General features: G+C 45.4%; 1 protein-coding gene across 2 annotated transcripts in view; it reads right to left on the reverse strand.

Annotated features, from left to right (window-relative positions):
* SYNC (syncoilin, intermediate filament protein) overlaps positions 1-9,737 on the reverse strand; it is an 11,127-nt gene extending 1,390 nt beyond the window's left edge. Inside the window, exons 1-2 of one of the 2 annotated variants that reach the window (XM_042440483.1) lie at positions 9,544-9,737; positions 3,300-4,260 (exon numbers count right to left, since the gene is read on the reverse strand). In XM_042440483.1, coding sequence (XP_042296417.1) covers positions 3,300-4,250 — 951 coding nt within the window. In that variant the 5' untranslated portion in view covers positions 4,251-4,260; positions 9,544-9,737. Of the gene's footprint in view, positions 1-3,299; positions 4,261-5,652; positions 5,952-9,543 lie in introns of those variants that run through there. The other variant, XM_042440484.1, reaches the window with a different exon arrangement.
* Positions 9,738-15,465: the final 5,728 nt, after the last annotated feature.

Below are 15,465 nucleotides of genomic sequence, written 5' to 3' on the forward strand. Positions count from 1 at the left end.
ATCTCTGTATTCTTTACCTTAAAAACCCTATGAAATTCTTTGAGCTGCCATAAAATGACAGGCGGCTTGAAGTCGCAAACATACAATTGCTCCTTGGCACTATCTGTACTTAGAGTAACTTGATCAGAAGGCTCCATATTTGAGCCTGTTGATTCTTTTTTTAGTTATATATTTTACCTCTGATGAGATTTGCAGAATAAAGGATCTGCAGAATAAAAGGAAGCACTGCATGTACTTTAAAAACACAAGCACTGATGTCTTTCAGCATTTGACTGCTGTACTTCTGGCCATTTAACTCTATGCCTTTTTGTGTCCGCTGTGCAAAGGCCCTTTTGGTTTGATTTACCAAATTCAAGGATCAATGACTGCAATGCTTGCATTTTTAAAGCATATGCAGTGCTTCCTCCTTGATTTGCATTGACTTCCTTAAAACCAAGGTAGGCATCTCAACCTTTGCTGTTTAGTAACAAGGTGTGCCTACCGAAATGCCCAGAAGGCAAGGTGCTAACTTGAGGCATAGTCCAGAGATTGTTTCCTGGAGTTCATCTATTGTAGGACTCAAGCCTGGCACTCAGAAGATACTGTACTCTGGAAGGGCCCTGGCACAAACCAAGCAGTGCTGACCTTTCTGATGTTATGCAAGCTCTAGGGATGCCTTTAGGGATTCTACCATAGTAGAAGGTTTGTTGCCTGCCTCAACACAGAAATAGGCATCTATTTGTATGGCTTCCAGAAAGGATCGAATCACATGTTGGAAAGCAAAGCTGAGCCGAGAGGGAAATGAAAAAAGTCAGAAGGCTATTTTTGTGCCGTGCATGAAGAAAAAGATGGGGTCATAAAGAAGAATAGGCTGTTTGGACTCTATAAACTCTTCGAAAGCTTGCAACAAGTATATTGTGCATTTCAGTTGGCCAATAAAACCACTGATGGGTTTTTGTTTGCAGGGAAGGAAATATCTGTGGAAGAGAGAACAGCTCCTAAAAATCATAGAATCGTAGAATTGGAAGAGACCAAGCTTGACCTCTTTCCCACTGATTATGGAATTTGTAGCATAAATGCAGGCCTCTAGGGCCCACAAGCCAGTGTGGTAAGGGATGCTGGGAGCTGTAGTCCAGCTACTGGAGAACTGCAGCTTCATTGCTCTAGCATCTATTTTCCTCATATGCCATTGTGAAAACTTCTTGGAAAGCAGATGGATTACAGAATCCCATTTTTGAAACAGCTAAGATTATAGGGACAGAGATGCATGTAAAAGGGATTAGATACCTATTCCTGAGATTAAGGGTTTTATTGGTGGCTGAGCAACTGCGACAGGTGTGTAAGAGTGGGTTTTAGGAGGAGATCCTGTTGCTCCAGCTGGGGTTGTGTGGATCTTGGCCGCACCAGTATCTATCTGGATCCTGGAGCCATTTAGAATCATGTCTCACTTGAAGGAACAGTATTTCAAAAAACTTGCTTGAGACACAATTTTCTACTCCAGTGGAACCTCCACTTCACAGAAAGCAGGCTATTGCCATGTCTTCATTAAACTCATTCACATTAAATTTTCCAAACTTAATAGGAAGATCACCATAAGTCAGTCTCCTTGCAGCTCGCTACCCAAATCTGCTCCTGTTCTCTTCAAATTCAACTCGCATTCTTCTTGCCTGTGTGGCTACTTCCTCTTTCCCTGCCAACCAAACTGCCACAGGTCTCATCTTTAACTCTTCCATATGTCTTGCTGTCATATACTTCCTCATAAATATACTGAATTAAATTACCACTTTGACAAATTACACTATTTTCACTCAAAAGTCCCATGGAATCTACTACGCCTCACTCCCAAGGAAGTGTGCATGGATGTGTAGTTTTACGCAATGGATTCCGGGTGAGGGTTTACATCTCTGAATGCTCTCCACGAGAAAGATTTCTTGCACAGACAGAACTAATGTTTCAGAAGAAAAGGCGGCTGTCAAACAGAACGGCTCTCGGCCTTTCACATCTTGAGCCCCATTAATCACACCACGCTAGGATCGGAAAGGCTGCCTTTTCTGAGAAAGACATTAATACGTTTACTGGCATTCTGTTATTAATAACCACCATTTGCCACATCCTTTAAAGGACATTTAGTAGTGGAAAGAACATTTAGTCAGTTTTTTGGGGAATAAACACAAAGTAACAAAGATAATAATTTGATTAGTAATGGAAAATGTGATACAGTGGGCCCTCCACGTTTGCTGTGGTTAGCGGGTACAAGACCCCCAAAGTGGGAAAACTGCAAACAAAAAAATAATACACCCGAGAGATCACCTCTTGGAATCTCTAGGTCCTCCACCGCAACTCTATGGTCAATATCTCCCAGAGGTTGATCATAGAATAGTGCTGGAGGACCTACAAATGCCTAGAGAAGTGGTTTCTCTAGGAATCTAGGTTCTCTAGTGTGACTCTATGGTCAATTTCCGGCAGCGTTGCTCTGGAGGACCTAGAGAGAACATATTAATCAAATCAGCAAAAGTCAATGCTGCAAATGTGGAGGGCTGGTTGTAATACAATTAAGGGTAAAATTTAATGCTGTGATAACTGGAACACAAAGAACGTAAAGTAAAAATTGTACTATTGAGAATAGTTTTCATTCCTATGCTTAATGTGCCCAACCTAGATGACTGCTGTGTTCCATTGGAGGTACGCCTAGGATTTTTACATGTACCAACAGCTGAGAAACACCAGTCAAGTCTACTCCATCATCTCCATCATGTCACTCTTATAGGTCTGGACATAATTTTATTTATTTACTTATTTACTTATTTATTTGTTTATAGAATAGGAGATTTCTCTCCATCTGCAACCTTAGGGGCTGCAGCTCAGCCAGAGTGGCCCTGACCTGATTCTTATATAGGTTGAGTCTCCCTTATCCAAAAATAGATTTCTGATTTTTCTGGAATACCTTTATTTGCATATATGTACATAATGAGATATTTTGGGAGATGAGACCCAAGTCTAAACACAGAATTCATTTATGTTTCGTATACAGCTTATAAGCGTAGACTGAAGGTAATTTTACACAATACTTTTAGTGCATGAAACAAAGTTTGTGTATGTTGAGCCATCGGAAAGCAAACGTATCTCAGCCACCCAAGAAATTTTTTTTGATTCTGGAATATTTTGGATTTTGGAATTCCAGGTAAAGGAGGCTCAACCTGTAACATGGTTTACCTCAAAGAGTCTGAAATCTCTGCCATGGCATTATATGACAGGGAAACAGGTCCTGCCATGGCAGGTAGCTCTATGATACCACTGCGGATAGACCCATTAAGCCTTACCTTATACTGAAGAACGTCTTCATCCCGTTTTTGCTTAATGAGCAGAATTTGCTCCTCCAGGTTCCGGTTCTGGAGCTGCAATTTGCTGACCTCTCCCTGCAGCGGCCTCAGAGTTTCTTTAAGTCTGTGGATCTCACCCTGTGTCTGTCGCAAAGCCTTACTGCTGGCTTCTCGCCTTTCCAAGAGGCGCATCATCTTAGGCTCATAATGTTCTTCTAAGTCCTGACGGCTCTCCAAGACGAAGCTCTCAAACTCCATAGAAAGCCGCCGGCTCTCTTGGAGGTAGCAGCTGTCTCTTCGGCGCCGAGGGGCTCTCAGCCGCTGCCGGAACTGCTCCTTCTCCTTCTCACAAGTCTCTCTCAGCTGGGAGAGCTCCTCGGAGAGCTGCTGGACCCTGCTTTCCAGTTCTTCCCGGTAGACAGCGGACTGGGCCACGTCATGCCTCCTGGTTTCTAGCTGGTACTGGCAAGCCACGCATTCCCGTGTGACCCTGAACAGCTTCCGTTTCACTTGCCGGATCTCATCCCGCAAGCTGCTCCTTTCGAGCTCCACTTTGGCGTGCAACCGGTAGGCTTCCAGGATCTCTTGGTGGGCCTTTTTGATTTCCTCAAGGGCTGGTTCCCGTAAGAGCGTGAGTTCCTCAATGAGGCGGTCCCTCTCTCTCTCCAGCTCTTCCACTGCTTCAATACACTCCTGGAAACGTTCTCCGATGTCCTCGATGCTCATGAGTTGGGCCTCTTCCACATATTGATCCTGGCCCACCATGTCTTCCTGCAGCTCCACTAGATCTTCTGTGTTTCTAAAATCTTCTGAGAATGGTAGACTGGCAGGGTCCATGCATAGCATCTCAGAGGCATCTTCTCCAGTGAGTTCTGTCCCTCCATCCCCAGCGTTCAGCTCTAAGGAAGTTTCCGCCGTATCCAGTTCCAGAAGGGGCTCAGAGTCTGCCATCCTCACTTCCCTGGAAATAAAAAGCAAGCTGTGAATCAGGCCCACAGACTCCTGCTGAGATAACTTCCCCAGTACAGATCAGCTTTTCAGGGCACAAAGGAAATTGCCTTCTACTGAGTCACACCACTGAGAACCAGCATGGCATATTGGTTTGAGCATTGAACTACAACTCTGAAGACCAGGGTTCGATTCCCAGCTTGGCCATGAAACCCACTGGGTGACTTTGGGCAAGTCATATGCTCAGCTTCAGGTGGAGACAGTGGCAAACCTCCTCTGAAATCTTGCCAAGATAACCCATGACAGGTTCATCTTAGGGTTGCCATAAGTCAGAAACAACTTAAAAGCACACAACTGAAAGAGTTAGACCCTGCCTTGCCTGAAACTATCAACTCTGACTGGGAGCCATGCCTCTTAAAGGTTTCACAGAGGAAAGTGGAGGCACGTCTCAAGATGTTGAAAACATGGTTGTTTTATTAGTCAAAATGCCCCATGTGTTTTGGCCCATGTATGCTCTTAATACCCTAAAGGCACCACATCCCTTCGGATCTTGCAATCAAAGCAGAGTCAATCCAGGTTAGGACTTGGATGGGAGGCCGCCAACGCATACCAGGTGCTGTAGGCTATATTTAATTAGAGATGGCTGCAAAGGCCTGAAGTCTAGGGCGTGCTGTTCAACAACACAGGGAAGTTTGTTTGCTAAGAAGTCCAAAATCACATGGCATTTCCAAGGAGCATAAATATAATTCTAAAAAAGAGATTTCCCCCTGTCCTTCCCGCCCCTCCCAGCAGCTGTAATTTATTTTGAGTTTCGGAGTCCGAGGGATTAAAATCCGTTTTCTGAAACTGGATTCCAGATAGGGGCAGGGAAGCAGATGGCTGACCGCCATTGCACCCAAGCATGTGAAGTGTAAAATGAGGAACAAGCACACCATTTGTGGCATACAAATGCTGGCACTGCCTGCTTCAGTTTGAACACCCCTGAGAACGTCTTTCTCCGACAAAGAAACTTAAACTAGTCATTCAAAGCCCAAGATGAACATAGCTGGGAATCGAATCCTGCTTTCTAGAGTCATAGTCCAACACTCAAACCACTACTGCCTTATGGCTTTCCAAAGCCTTCCAAATGCAGCTGCATCCTACACACTGGACATGTGGATTTGCCCAATGTGTAACCCCATTCTCATAGTGTGCCACCACTCAGTGGACCTCGCAGTGGTTTGTGCCCAATAGCAATACTGGTCCGTAGAAAAATTCTGATTTGTGGCTACATTGCATCCGCACATTGGGTGCATATGCTACTCAAAACACATCCACTAAACATCAAACCAAGTTTGATATGAAATCGACGCACCCTAGATCTCCTTTTTGCATCTTTTGCGAGGAATACAATTAGGAGCCTTACCTCTTTGCAGAGGGATTTCCCTTTTCTGCTCTTAGGAGAGGAAGGGATACCAAAAGACTTGGGCTGCTCTTTTCAGTAGTTAAATTTTGCAACTTGGGATGCTTCCAGGCAGAGTTTTCGTTGTGCAATTGCACCGTCTCACGCAGGTGCAGCAAACAGTATCATCCTCCATTTGGAGCCTTCATATGTTTCTCCACTGTTTCTTCTATCCGTTTTCTGGACTCCTCACCCAATGTCTGTCGATGGGTTGTTCCAGGAGTAGTCTGCCTGGAAGTGCCCAAAAGATGCCAACTGCAAGCGCTCTGGTTTGAAACTGGCCTCATTCTTACTTCCTGTCGCAGAGCTTCCTGCAAAGCTGCAATTGCAAAACAGATTGCAAAGTGGGATTTTCCCCTCTGTTGCAAGGGTGACTAACGCTGTGGTGTGCACCCATGCACATTGGCTCTTTCCTTCTTGTTAATGCAACCCCGATAAATTGTTCCGCTATTCAAGAGGGGGTATCTGAGGAAAGTGGAAGGAGAGGAGACCAGGCCGTGGACAAAGAGAATCGTGACCCTGCTTCCCTATTACATCGCTAAGAGGCCAAAATATATCCAGGGTGCATCTACATTGTAGAAATAATGCAGTTTGATGCCATTCTGTGCTCTAGCTCCATCCTATAGGATCCTGGGATTTTTAGTTTTACAAGGACCTTAGTCTTCTCTGCCAAACAGTTCTGGCGCCTCACAAAACTAGAGATCCCATGGTCGTTAAAATTATTTCTACAATGTACATGAACCCCTAGAAAGCCTATGGACAATTACATATTAACAATGCCTTCAATTACTTGTGTTAAAAGTAACCTGTTGCTATTACCTAGCTCAGTATTTTTGGAGAGAAAACCTTCAGATAACCAAGAAAATGGCACAAAACATGAAGGATACCTATAAAAAAAATGGCTAGCAAAGTGCTAGCTGAAGAGTAACTTTGGACAACAACTGGAAATCATTATATTAGTAGAGAGCCAGTGTGGTGTAGTAGTCGGAGCATTGGACTATGACTCTGGAGAGCAGGGTTCGAATTCCCACTCAGCCACGAAAACCCAGTGGGAGACACCTTGGGCATGTCACATTCTCTCAGCCTCAGAGGAAGGCAAATGCTACCCTCCTATGAAAACTCGGGCCCAAAAAAAACCCAAGATAGGTTGCCTTAGCGTCACCAAAAGTTGGAAATGACTTGAAAGGACACAACACCAAAAACAAAGTGTGGCTCTCTGGATGTTATAGGATTGTAACGCTTAGCACTCCTTACCATTGGCTGTGGTGGTTAAGCCTGATGGGAATTACAGTGCAGCTGCATCTGCAAGACTGTTCTTTGCTCTCTTTTGATTTATGTAGTGCTCACCAAATGATTTTACTGTAATCCTGACAATGACCTAGTAAGGTGGGCAAAAATTGCAGACAGACCTCTTCATTCACCAGGAAAAAAATTATCCCCACTCAGCTGTGGAAACCCACTTGGTGAACTTACGCAAGTCACACTCTCTCAACCTCAGCGGTAGGTAAAGGCAAACCTCTGAAAAAATTCTGCCAATAAAACTGTACGATAGGGTCAGAAATGACTTGAAGGCACGTACCAAGAACACAAAGTCACTAATGGTTGAAAACACAGTGTTATCTTCCTTTGTAGAAATTGGAAATGTTGAGAGCAGCCTCTGAGGTCAAGAACACAGTGGACCCCATGAATCTTGCATGCCTGTGTCCTGCAAAGATGGCTGGGAGCGGATCAAAAATATCACGGCAAGTAAAGAGAGCGAGAGAAATACTAGAGGGATCTGGTTTCTCCCAGTGAGTATTCTAGCGTCATCCCCAGAGGGGAAAAAGGAGGGTGTGTGAGCTTCAGCTGTTGCAAATCGCTGGCCTTTCGCACCCAAGCCTGGACTGTGCTGGACTCTGAAAGCATGGCAGGCCAACATTTAAGTGGCCCCAGAGAAGGGCTTTTTCATCCATGCCATACTTGAAGAGCGAGGGGAGAAGAATGCTCTGTTTCAGTCTTATAAGCATATCTCTCATTTCATCATAGAATAGTACCTCTCATTTTGTACTTTATTGATTCATTAGGCGTCTTTGCTTGCCTGTTTATTACCCATCTTCTCTTATGAAATATAGAGATTGGAGACCATTCTTCAATGACTTGATCTGTATCACCTTGATTTCAATAGAGTCTTTAACCGATCCATCTCTAACACATCACTAAGTTACTCCTCAATTGTGGGGAATTCCTGTTGTTTTCATTACTCTGCTACTCAAATAACCTTGTTGCTGAGATCATATATCCATATATCATATATCCAAGAACTCTTCTGAATTTCTTCCCGATTCGTGGGTCTGTTTTATCCAACATATTTAACAAGTAAGTTGTTTAATAAGTTTTTAGCAGCACTCTGGAAAAGCCAGAGGAAGTCAATATGCCCTTAATATCTGTATTCTTTTCTTGGGTTGGCCTGGGTTGGCACTGCCAATGTTGCCATGGCACTTTTGGGGTATATTTATGCCCCCCCAAAAGTGTACACACTGCAGAAATGCATGCACTTTTTGGGTGTATGCACTTTTGAGGTGTACATACTGCTGAACTGTATCTACGCTGTACAGTGATGGCAGTTTCACACTTGCTTTGACTATTGTGGCTGTATCTTGGGATGTGTAGTTTGGCCAGAGACTCAGAACATACCCTCCAACTGTGCCAATTTGGCAGGGACTGTCCCAATTAATCCTCTGTCCTCCCACATTTTCAGCTGCTTTTGGGGGAAAACCCACACACATCACAGTCTGCATCTACAATGCAGAATTAATACTGCTTCACATTGCTTTAACTGCCATGGCTCAGTGCTACCAGATGGGCTTTGTGAAATATTTAGCCTTCTCTTTCAGAAAGCTCTGTAGTCGCAGTGAAGTACAAATCCCACAAGATGGAGCAGTGATGGACAAAGTGGTGTCAAACTGGATTAATTCAATGTGGCAGCAGCCTCAGTTTGTCTCTTCTCCTCTCACATTATTCCTTCATCCTCAACTTAGTTGCTGCAAACTGGCTTCCAAGTTTAACTCCATCCAAGTTCACTCTGCTAACTCAGTGGGAGGAATTGGTGCAATCACTCCCCAGGAACACCTGCCTGGCCAGGTGGCATTTCCACCCAAGTTGGTGAAGGGGAAAGTGCAAATGGTGGTGCCCCCCACCTACCTACTGAGTCATGAAATGGCAGAAGAGGAGGCCACCATCCACAGGGATGAAGGAAGATACTCCTGGAGATGGTTTCCCCAGATAGCCCTTCCCTTCCCAAATAAGGCCAGCTTTGGGGGACCTTTGGCTCCTCCAAATCTCCACTGATGCCACCTTCAGCCACATGGCCCTGACTCTTCCTCCAAAAGCTGGGCTGGGAAGAGGCTGTGGGAGGGGAAACCGTGGTCCTTGGGCTTCTGAATCAGCCCTGCCAGGCTCCCCTGGCCTGCCTGCCTGCCTGCCTTCCTTCCGTGGTGCCAAGCATGTGCCCAGGGAGGCCCCCTTTTCCTTCCCCAGAGGTAAAGAGGGTCTCTTCCTTTCTCCTTGCCTTCTTTTTCAATCTCTCTCTTTCCTTCCTTCCTTCTCTTTCAATCACTCTCCTTCCTTCCTTTCTTCCTTCCCTGTCACTCTCTCCTCCTTTCCTTCCTTCTATCTCAATCTCCCAATCTCTTTCTTTCCTTCATTCTCTCTCAATCTCTCCTTCCTCCTTTCCCCATCCTCTGCCTGGTTCCCTTCTTCCATCCCGAGGCATGACTGGGCAGAGCAGAAGGGGGCCCCGTCCTCTCCCTAAGTCCCTTCTTCAGGGATGGATGATGGTGGCTCCTTGAAGGGAGGCGAGAAGACCCTGCCGCTTACCTGGCTCTCCTCGTCCTCCTCCTGCAGCGGATCCCTGGCGCTTGGAGCCCAGCAGCAGAGGCTTGGCATGGAAGGGGCAGGGCAAGAGGAGAGGCAGAAGGCAGAGCTTCCCTCCCCTTCCTGCACTGAAGATCCCTCTTTCTTTCTTTCCTTCCTTCCTTCCTTGCTCCCTGGATCCAGTTGCAGTCCCCAGACTCCTCTGGAGGAGAAGGCAATGGCTGGGGAGGATGGGGGCCAGGAAAGGCGGGGCTGGCAGGCTGGCATTGGCATTGGCCCTCCTTGGCCAGGCGGGGGGGCAAAGAAGCAGGAGCCAGGGAGAGCTTCATAGAGATTGCATAGAGTTGGAAAGGACACCGAAGGCCATCTAGTCCAACCCTCTTCTGCCATGCAGGATGAAGACACAACTCAAGCCTTCCTGAAAGACCTCCAGAGAAGGGAATCCCAGTCCACTTCTTAGCTTATCCTAGAAATGTCTGTTTTCTCAGGGATGAGAAACCCCACTTATTTATTGCAAAGTGCCATGTCCCTCTGGCTTTCTAGTAAGAAACTCTGGCAAACTCTGTGCTAGAGCGACAGCATGTGTGCCCACAGAGAGGGCTCTGAGTGCCACCTCTGGCACGCGTGCCATAGGTTCGCCATCACAATTTTTCCAAATTGGCTCTGGATAATGGCAGTAGCAAGTACATTTAAGAGGTTTTAATGCCCCAGATAGAAAATCTAAATGCAAGAGGATGACGTGTGCATGGGGTAGGATTTAGAGTCAGGGACTACATCCACACTGCAGAAAACAATCCGGTTGGACATCACTTTAACTGCCATGGCTCAATGCTATGACATTCTGGGAGTTGTAGTCTGTTGTGGGCCCCAGAGCAAAGCCCATTCCTAGCCCTCTTCTAATTTCTTAAGTGCAGTGTCCTTCCTGCAACCTGGCACCCAATGTCTGTGTTCCTCCAGACCCCCATCACCAGCTTGGATTATTGTACTAAAACAGATTCCTCTCCAAAAGGCCTTGTGTGCCTCTCCTGAGTTTCACACACAGCTCTCCTTTCTTGTTTCTTCCAACTGAGCAGGCAGCAAAACCCATCTCTCAGCACAGCCCTAGTAGATGTCAACCAGTCTTTCTCACTCCACTTTCCCCGAGGAAGAGCAGCCATTAGAGCGAGGATCAGGTTTCCCCCTTGGCTTCGCTCACTTTGTGGTTTTGGATCTCAGGTCAGAAGTGCACTTGCACTGGGAGGCCCTTGGCTAAGCAGCTTTAAAAGAAGTAAAGGCGGCATATATATATATATATGAAGGTCTAGCTCTCTGTATACCAGGCTTTCTTCTTTTTTTAGTTTTGCAACATTTTTATTAGTTGAAAGAAAAAGAGAGTAGTAAGACTCTATTTGTGGAGAGGTGTTTGACTCAATGGCAAAGGAATGCTGTTAACTTGAACAACGGCGCTTGCGTGTGTATATAAATACCCGCCTAAATCTATCTAACGGTGAAAACTGCCAGCAGGGTTGCACATGGGGGTCAGCCGGGCTGGTAGAAAAGAGCCTTCTATGGCTTGAAAAGGAACAACCACCAACAAAAAAAGGTGGCAATGTTCTGCCTGGCAAGCCCACACCTCTTTCTGATTTATCCTAGAAATATCCCTACCGACGGACGTGGGAAACCTTTTGATCCAGAGGCCATGAGTTGGCCATGAAGGTTGGAGCCAGCCGTTCTCTGTTTGTGGATATAGCTAAGCAACAGGCTGGCCAACCGTGGCGTGCGCAGGCGCCGAGCGCATGATAATGCCCAAGGCCACTGCAGTCTCCAGCATCAATGCGGTCCCTTGTAACAAACCCGAAACTGGGTGATGCTGAACCACCCACCAATGTCCACTTGTTGGTCCTGTTTTTGTCCAACACATGAAATCCCATTGCTTCAGTGGGTCTACTCAGTTGGATTTAGGCCAGGGGAGCAGTAGTTGTCTGAGCATTGGACTGAAAAAAGCATTAAACCAGCAGTCCAATTAAAACATTCCGGTTCAATCATTACTTTGCAACAATGAAAAAACACATTAAAAATATACCTGTCTTTGTTGCGGTTGGTGTTGTGTGCCTTCAACTCATGTCTGTCTTAGGGGGTTTACCATTGCCATCCTCTGAAGCTGAGAGAGTGTGATAGTTATGCACACAGTTAGTAAATATAGAGCTGGCTGGTGTAATGCTTTGAGTGTTGGATTATGACTCTGGAGATCAAGGTTTGATTCCCGCCTCGAGCATCAAAACCAACTGACCTTGGGCAAGTCACACTCTCTCAGCCCCAGAAAACCCCAATATAGTTTCACCTTAGGATAGCCATAAATTGGATAAAATGTCCATGGAAAACCACAAGGCCAAAGAAAACAGAGAAGTTTCTATCTGCCCCAGTTGTTCTGCTGCCTCGTCCAGTTTATTTATCTGGATAAGTTACTAAAAATGAGATACTAAAAATAGCCCAAGACATAAAGGCGGAGGAGGAGGGGGAGTAGATTTGGATGAGACATCTTTCTCTCCCCCAACAGCACGTCATTCATTTTCCCTTCACCAAGAATCTTCTGTTCCCCTCCTGCACCAAAAGCACTTAACATGTTTTTACATGCTTGTAAATCCAAGGATGGAACTCATTCGAGAAGAATGGGTTGAATCCAGATGTATGTAGTCATCCCTATAGCTGGACTCCTTTAAAATCAATGGGATTTGAGGGAGTGAGTCACTGCAGCTAACTGGCATTCTATTGATTTCCATGGGTTTACTCCAAGAGTGACTAAATCTGGATCCCACCCAAGAGTTGTAACTGGAGGATCGGAGGAATGCGGCTCAGCACTGGTGAAACTTTCCCTCGGTTTGGCCAGCACTTAAATAATCTTTTGAAGTATCCTTAAGCAGGAATTCTGGATGATTACCCAGAATTAAGTCCGTCCGTGGGAGGATGACAACGGGAAGGTATCTGACATAGTTTCTATCAGGTCTTGATGGAGTCCAGACACAATTGGGGACTGCTCTTTCTCTCCAAAAGCCCTTGCTTAGGAAATCAGCGTTAGCATCAGAGACGGGGGGAAATTACTTTTTGCACTACAACTCTTATAATTCCCTAGCCAGCATGACCACATGGGACTTGTAGTCAAAAATAAGATGACGATAGGTCTACTACTGCTGCAACTGCTTCTGCTATCTGGCTCTAAGCATAGTATATAAGGCAATTGTAGGTGGCATCAATAGACGTCTAGTGTCTATACTGAGGGAAGTAATATTACCACTCTATTCTGCTTTGGCCAGGTCTCACCTGGAATAATACTATGTTCAGTTCTGGGCACCATCATTCAAACAGGATGATGAGATGCTGGAGCATGTCCAGAAGACGGTGACCAAAATAGTGGAAGGTCTGGAAGCCACCAAGCCCTATATGAGGAGCATCTGAGGGAGCTGAGTATGCTTAGCTTGGGTAAAAGAAGGTTAAGGGGTGACTTGATATTTGGAGGGATGTCATATTGAGGCTGGAGGGAGCTTGTTTTTGGTTGCTCCAGGGACTAGGATATAGAGCTATGGATGTGAAGAGGTTCCACCTAAACGTTAGGAAGAATTTTCTGACAGTAAGAGCTGTTTGAAAGTGGAAGATGCTGCCATAGAAGATGGTGGAGTCTCCTTCTTTGGAGGTTTTTGAACAGAGGCTGGATGACCATTGGTCACAGGGAGGGCTTGGATGGTGTCTTCTTGCGTGGCAGAATGGGGTTGGACAGGATGGCTCTTGTGGTCAAATGTCTTGTCGTTGTGTACCTTCATGTCATTTCCAACTATTGGTGACTTTAAGGCAAAGAATCCCAAACTTTGATCCTCCAGATGGTCTGGACTTTTCAACTGACAGTCAGCCAATCTACCTGTGGCTTCTGGAATTTGAAGTCCAGACTGAAGTTTGGGAACCACTGTGGCCTAAGGCAACCCTATTATGGAGTTTTCTTGGCAAGATTTGTTCAGAGGGGGTTTGACTTTGCTTTCCACTGAGGCTGAGAGAATGTGACTTGAGGAGAATCGAACCCTGGTCTCCAGAGTCAAAGTTCAACGCTCAAAGTACCATTACTCGGTAGTGAGATGAGCACTTCCATCCCCTTAAATATAGAAACGACTCGAACACTTTGTGGAAAAGATGGGTTTCTGAAAAAAGGTCTAAAGGAAGAATTCCAATCATTCCATGGTTTGTTTGGGAGGCTTGATGTTCCTTCCCAAGGTCTTACTGGCTTCAGAAGAGATTAGATGGATTCAGGGAGGATATGGCCATGGATGGCATAACCATAATGGCTATATTGCCCCCAGTCTCCAAGACAAGAAGCTTCTCAGTCAGTATCTAGCTGCTTTAGATGAGGAATGGCAGGAGTCCAGAAGGCAGAAGCAGGCAGGCAAAAAACAAGACATCAGAGCCTGTTTCTGTTGCATGCCTCCTTCTCCCGCCTCATGGTGCCTTGTTGCATGATGTTTTTGTTTATTATGGTGTTAAATTGGGGTGGATAAAGAGCCCCAATACTGTAGTTATAACCCTTGACCACAGCAGACTTTGCAGACCATCTCATTTCGTAGAACCGTAGAGCTGGAAGGGATCTTTAAAGGCCACCTAATCCAATCACATTCTGGCATGCATAACTACAGCGCTCCTGAAAGATGAGTAATTCAGTGCTGGCCAAACTTTGGGTCTCCAAGTGTTTTGGACTTTAACTCCCAGAATTCTGGAATTCTGGGAGCTGAAGTCCAAAACATCTGGAGGACCAAAGTTTGGGGACTACAGGTCTAACCTCTGCTTGTAGACCCCCTCAAAATGGAGAGATTAAATGGCCAGATTTTTTTACTAAATAGGTGATTTCCCCCTTCACATGCATGGGCAAATTTTTAAAAATACCAGCCTTTTAAAAGCAGTAGTGGATTTCCAGATGCATCTGATTTTGTTCTTTCATCATTTGCCACTTTTTCATGAGCTTGCAGCATATTGGCTCCCGGATCCCTTGCAGCTGTCCACTCTTGCTTGGAAAAAGTGCCTTTTGCTGTCGCCAATGAGTTGCCTGCCAAAAAAAATGTCTTTTCTGAAAGGGAGAGAGTAAATAATTGTATGAAATATCTATATCTATCTATCTATCTATCTATCTATCTCTCTATCTCTCTATCTATCTCTTCCCCTGATACGGTCCCTGGGGGGGGGGGGGGACAAGATACACTATCCCATCGAGCAGATGGATTTTTAATTCTTTTGCCTCCCGCCCGCACCCCAAGTCCATCTTTGTTTTGTTTGTTGTGGGCCTCTTCTTCCTCTCTTCATACACGGCATCAGCAGACTGCCTTTTCAGCTTTTCAGGTCATTAGACAAAATCGATCTGCTTTTAGGAGATCTTTGTGGTTCTCTGCTAGCCGGCAATTCCTGCCCAACCTCCAGATCTTTCTGCAAATAGTGTCCCAGTCCCTCCTGAGAGATGCACTGATATAATAGCTTTTTTTAATGATCGGATTATGCATCTGCACTGTAGAAATAATGCATTTTGTTACCACTTTAACTGCCATGGCTCGATCTCACAGAATCCTGGGATTTGTACTTTGGAGAGGCACCATAACTCTTTGGTAAATATCTGGAGGGCCAAAGTTTGAGAATCACTGTCCAATCCAATGGTGATCTTCCTGGGGTTCATATTAGCCGAATTTGCAAAGGAGAACTCCCTTCTGGATCCTGGCCCTTGTTGATGAGGAAGGAGCATAAGCCTTTGGGATTTCCCAAGGCATTGGACTGCCTTGTAGAACAGCCCCAACTCTTATTATAATCTCCTTTTTGGCTTCATTATTCAGGGGTTGCTGTTGTTTTAAAAAACCCTCTTCTTTCCTAGTTTTATGGAGCATGGCTCTCTCCCCCTCCTTGGATTTTTCTTTGTCTTTGCTGTCT

The sequence above is a fragment of the Sceloporus undulatus genome, chromosome 9 (assembly GCF_019175285.1).
Source record: "Sceloporus undulatus isolate JIND9_A2432 ecotype Alabama chromosome 9, SceUnd_v1.1, whole genome shotgun sequence".
Classification (NCBI taxonomy): domain Eukaryota; kingdom Metazoa; phylum Chordata; class Lepidosauria; order Squamata; family Phrynosomatidae; genus Sceloporus; species Sceloporus undulatus.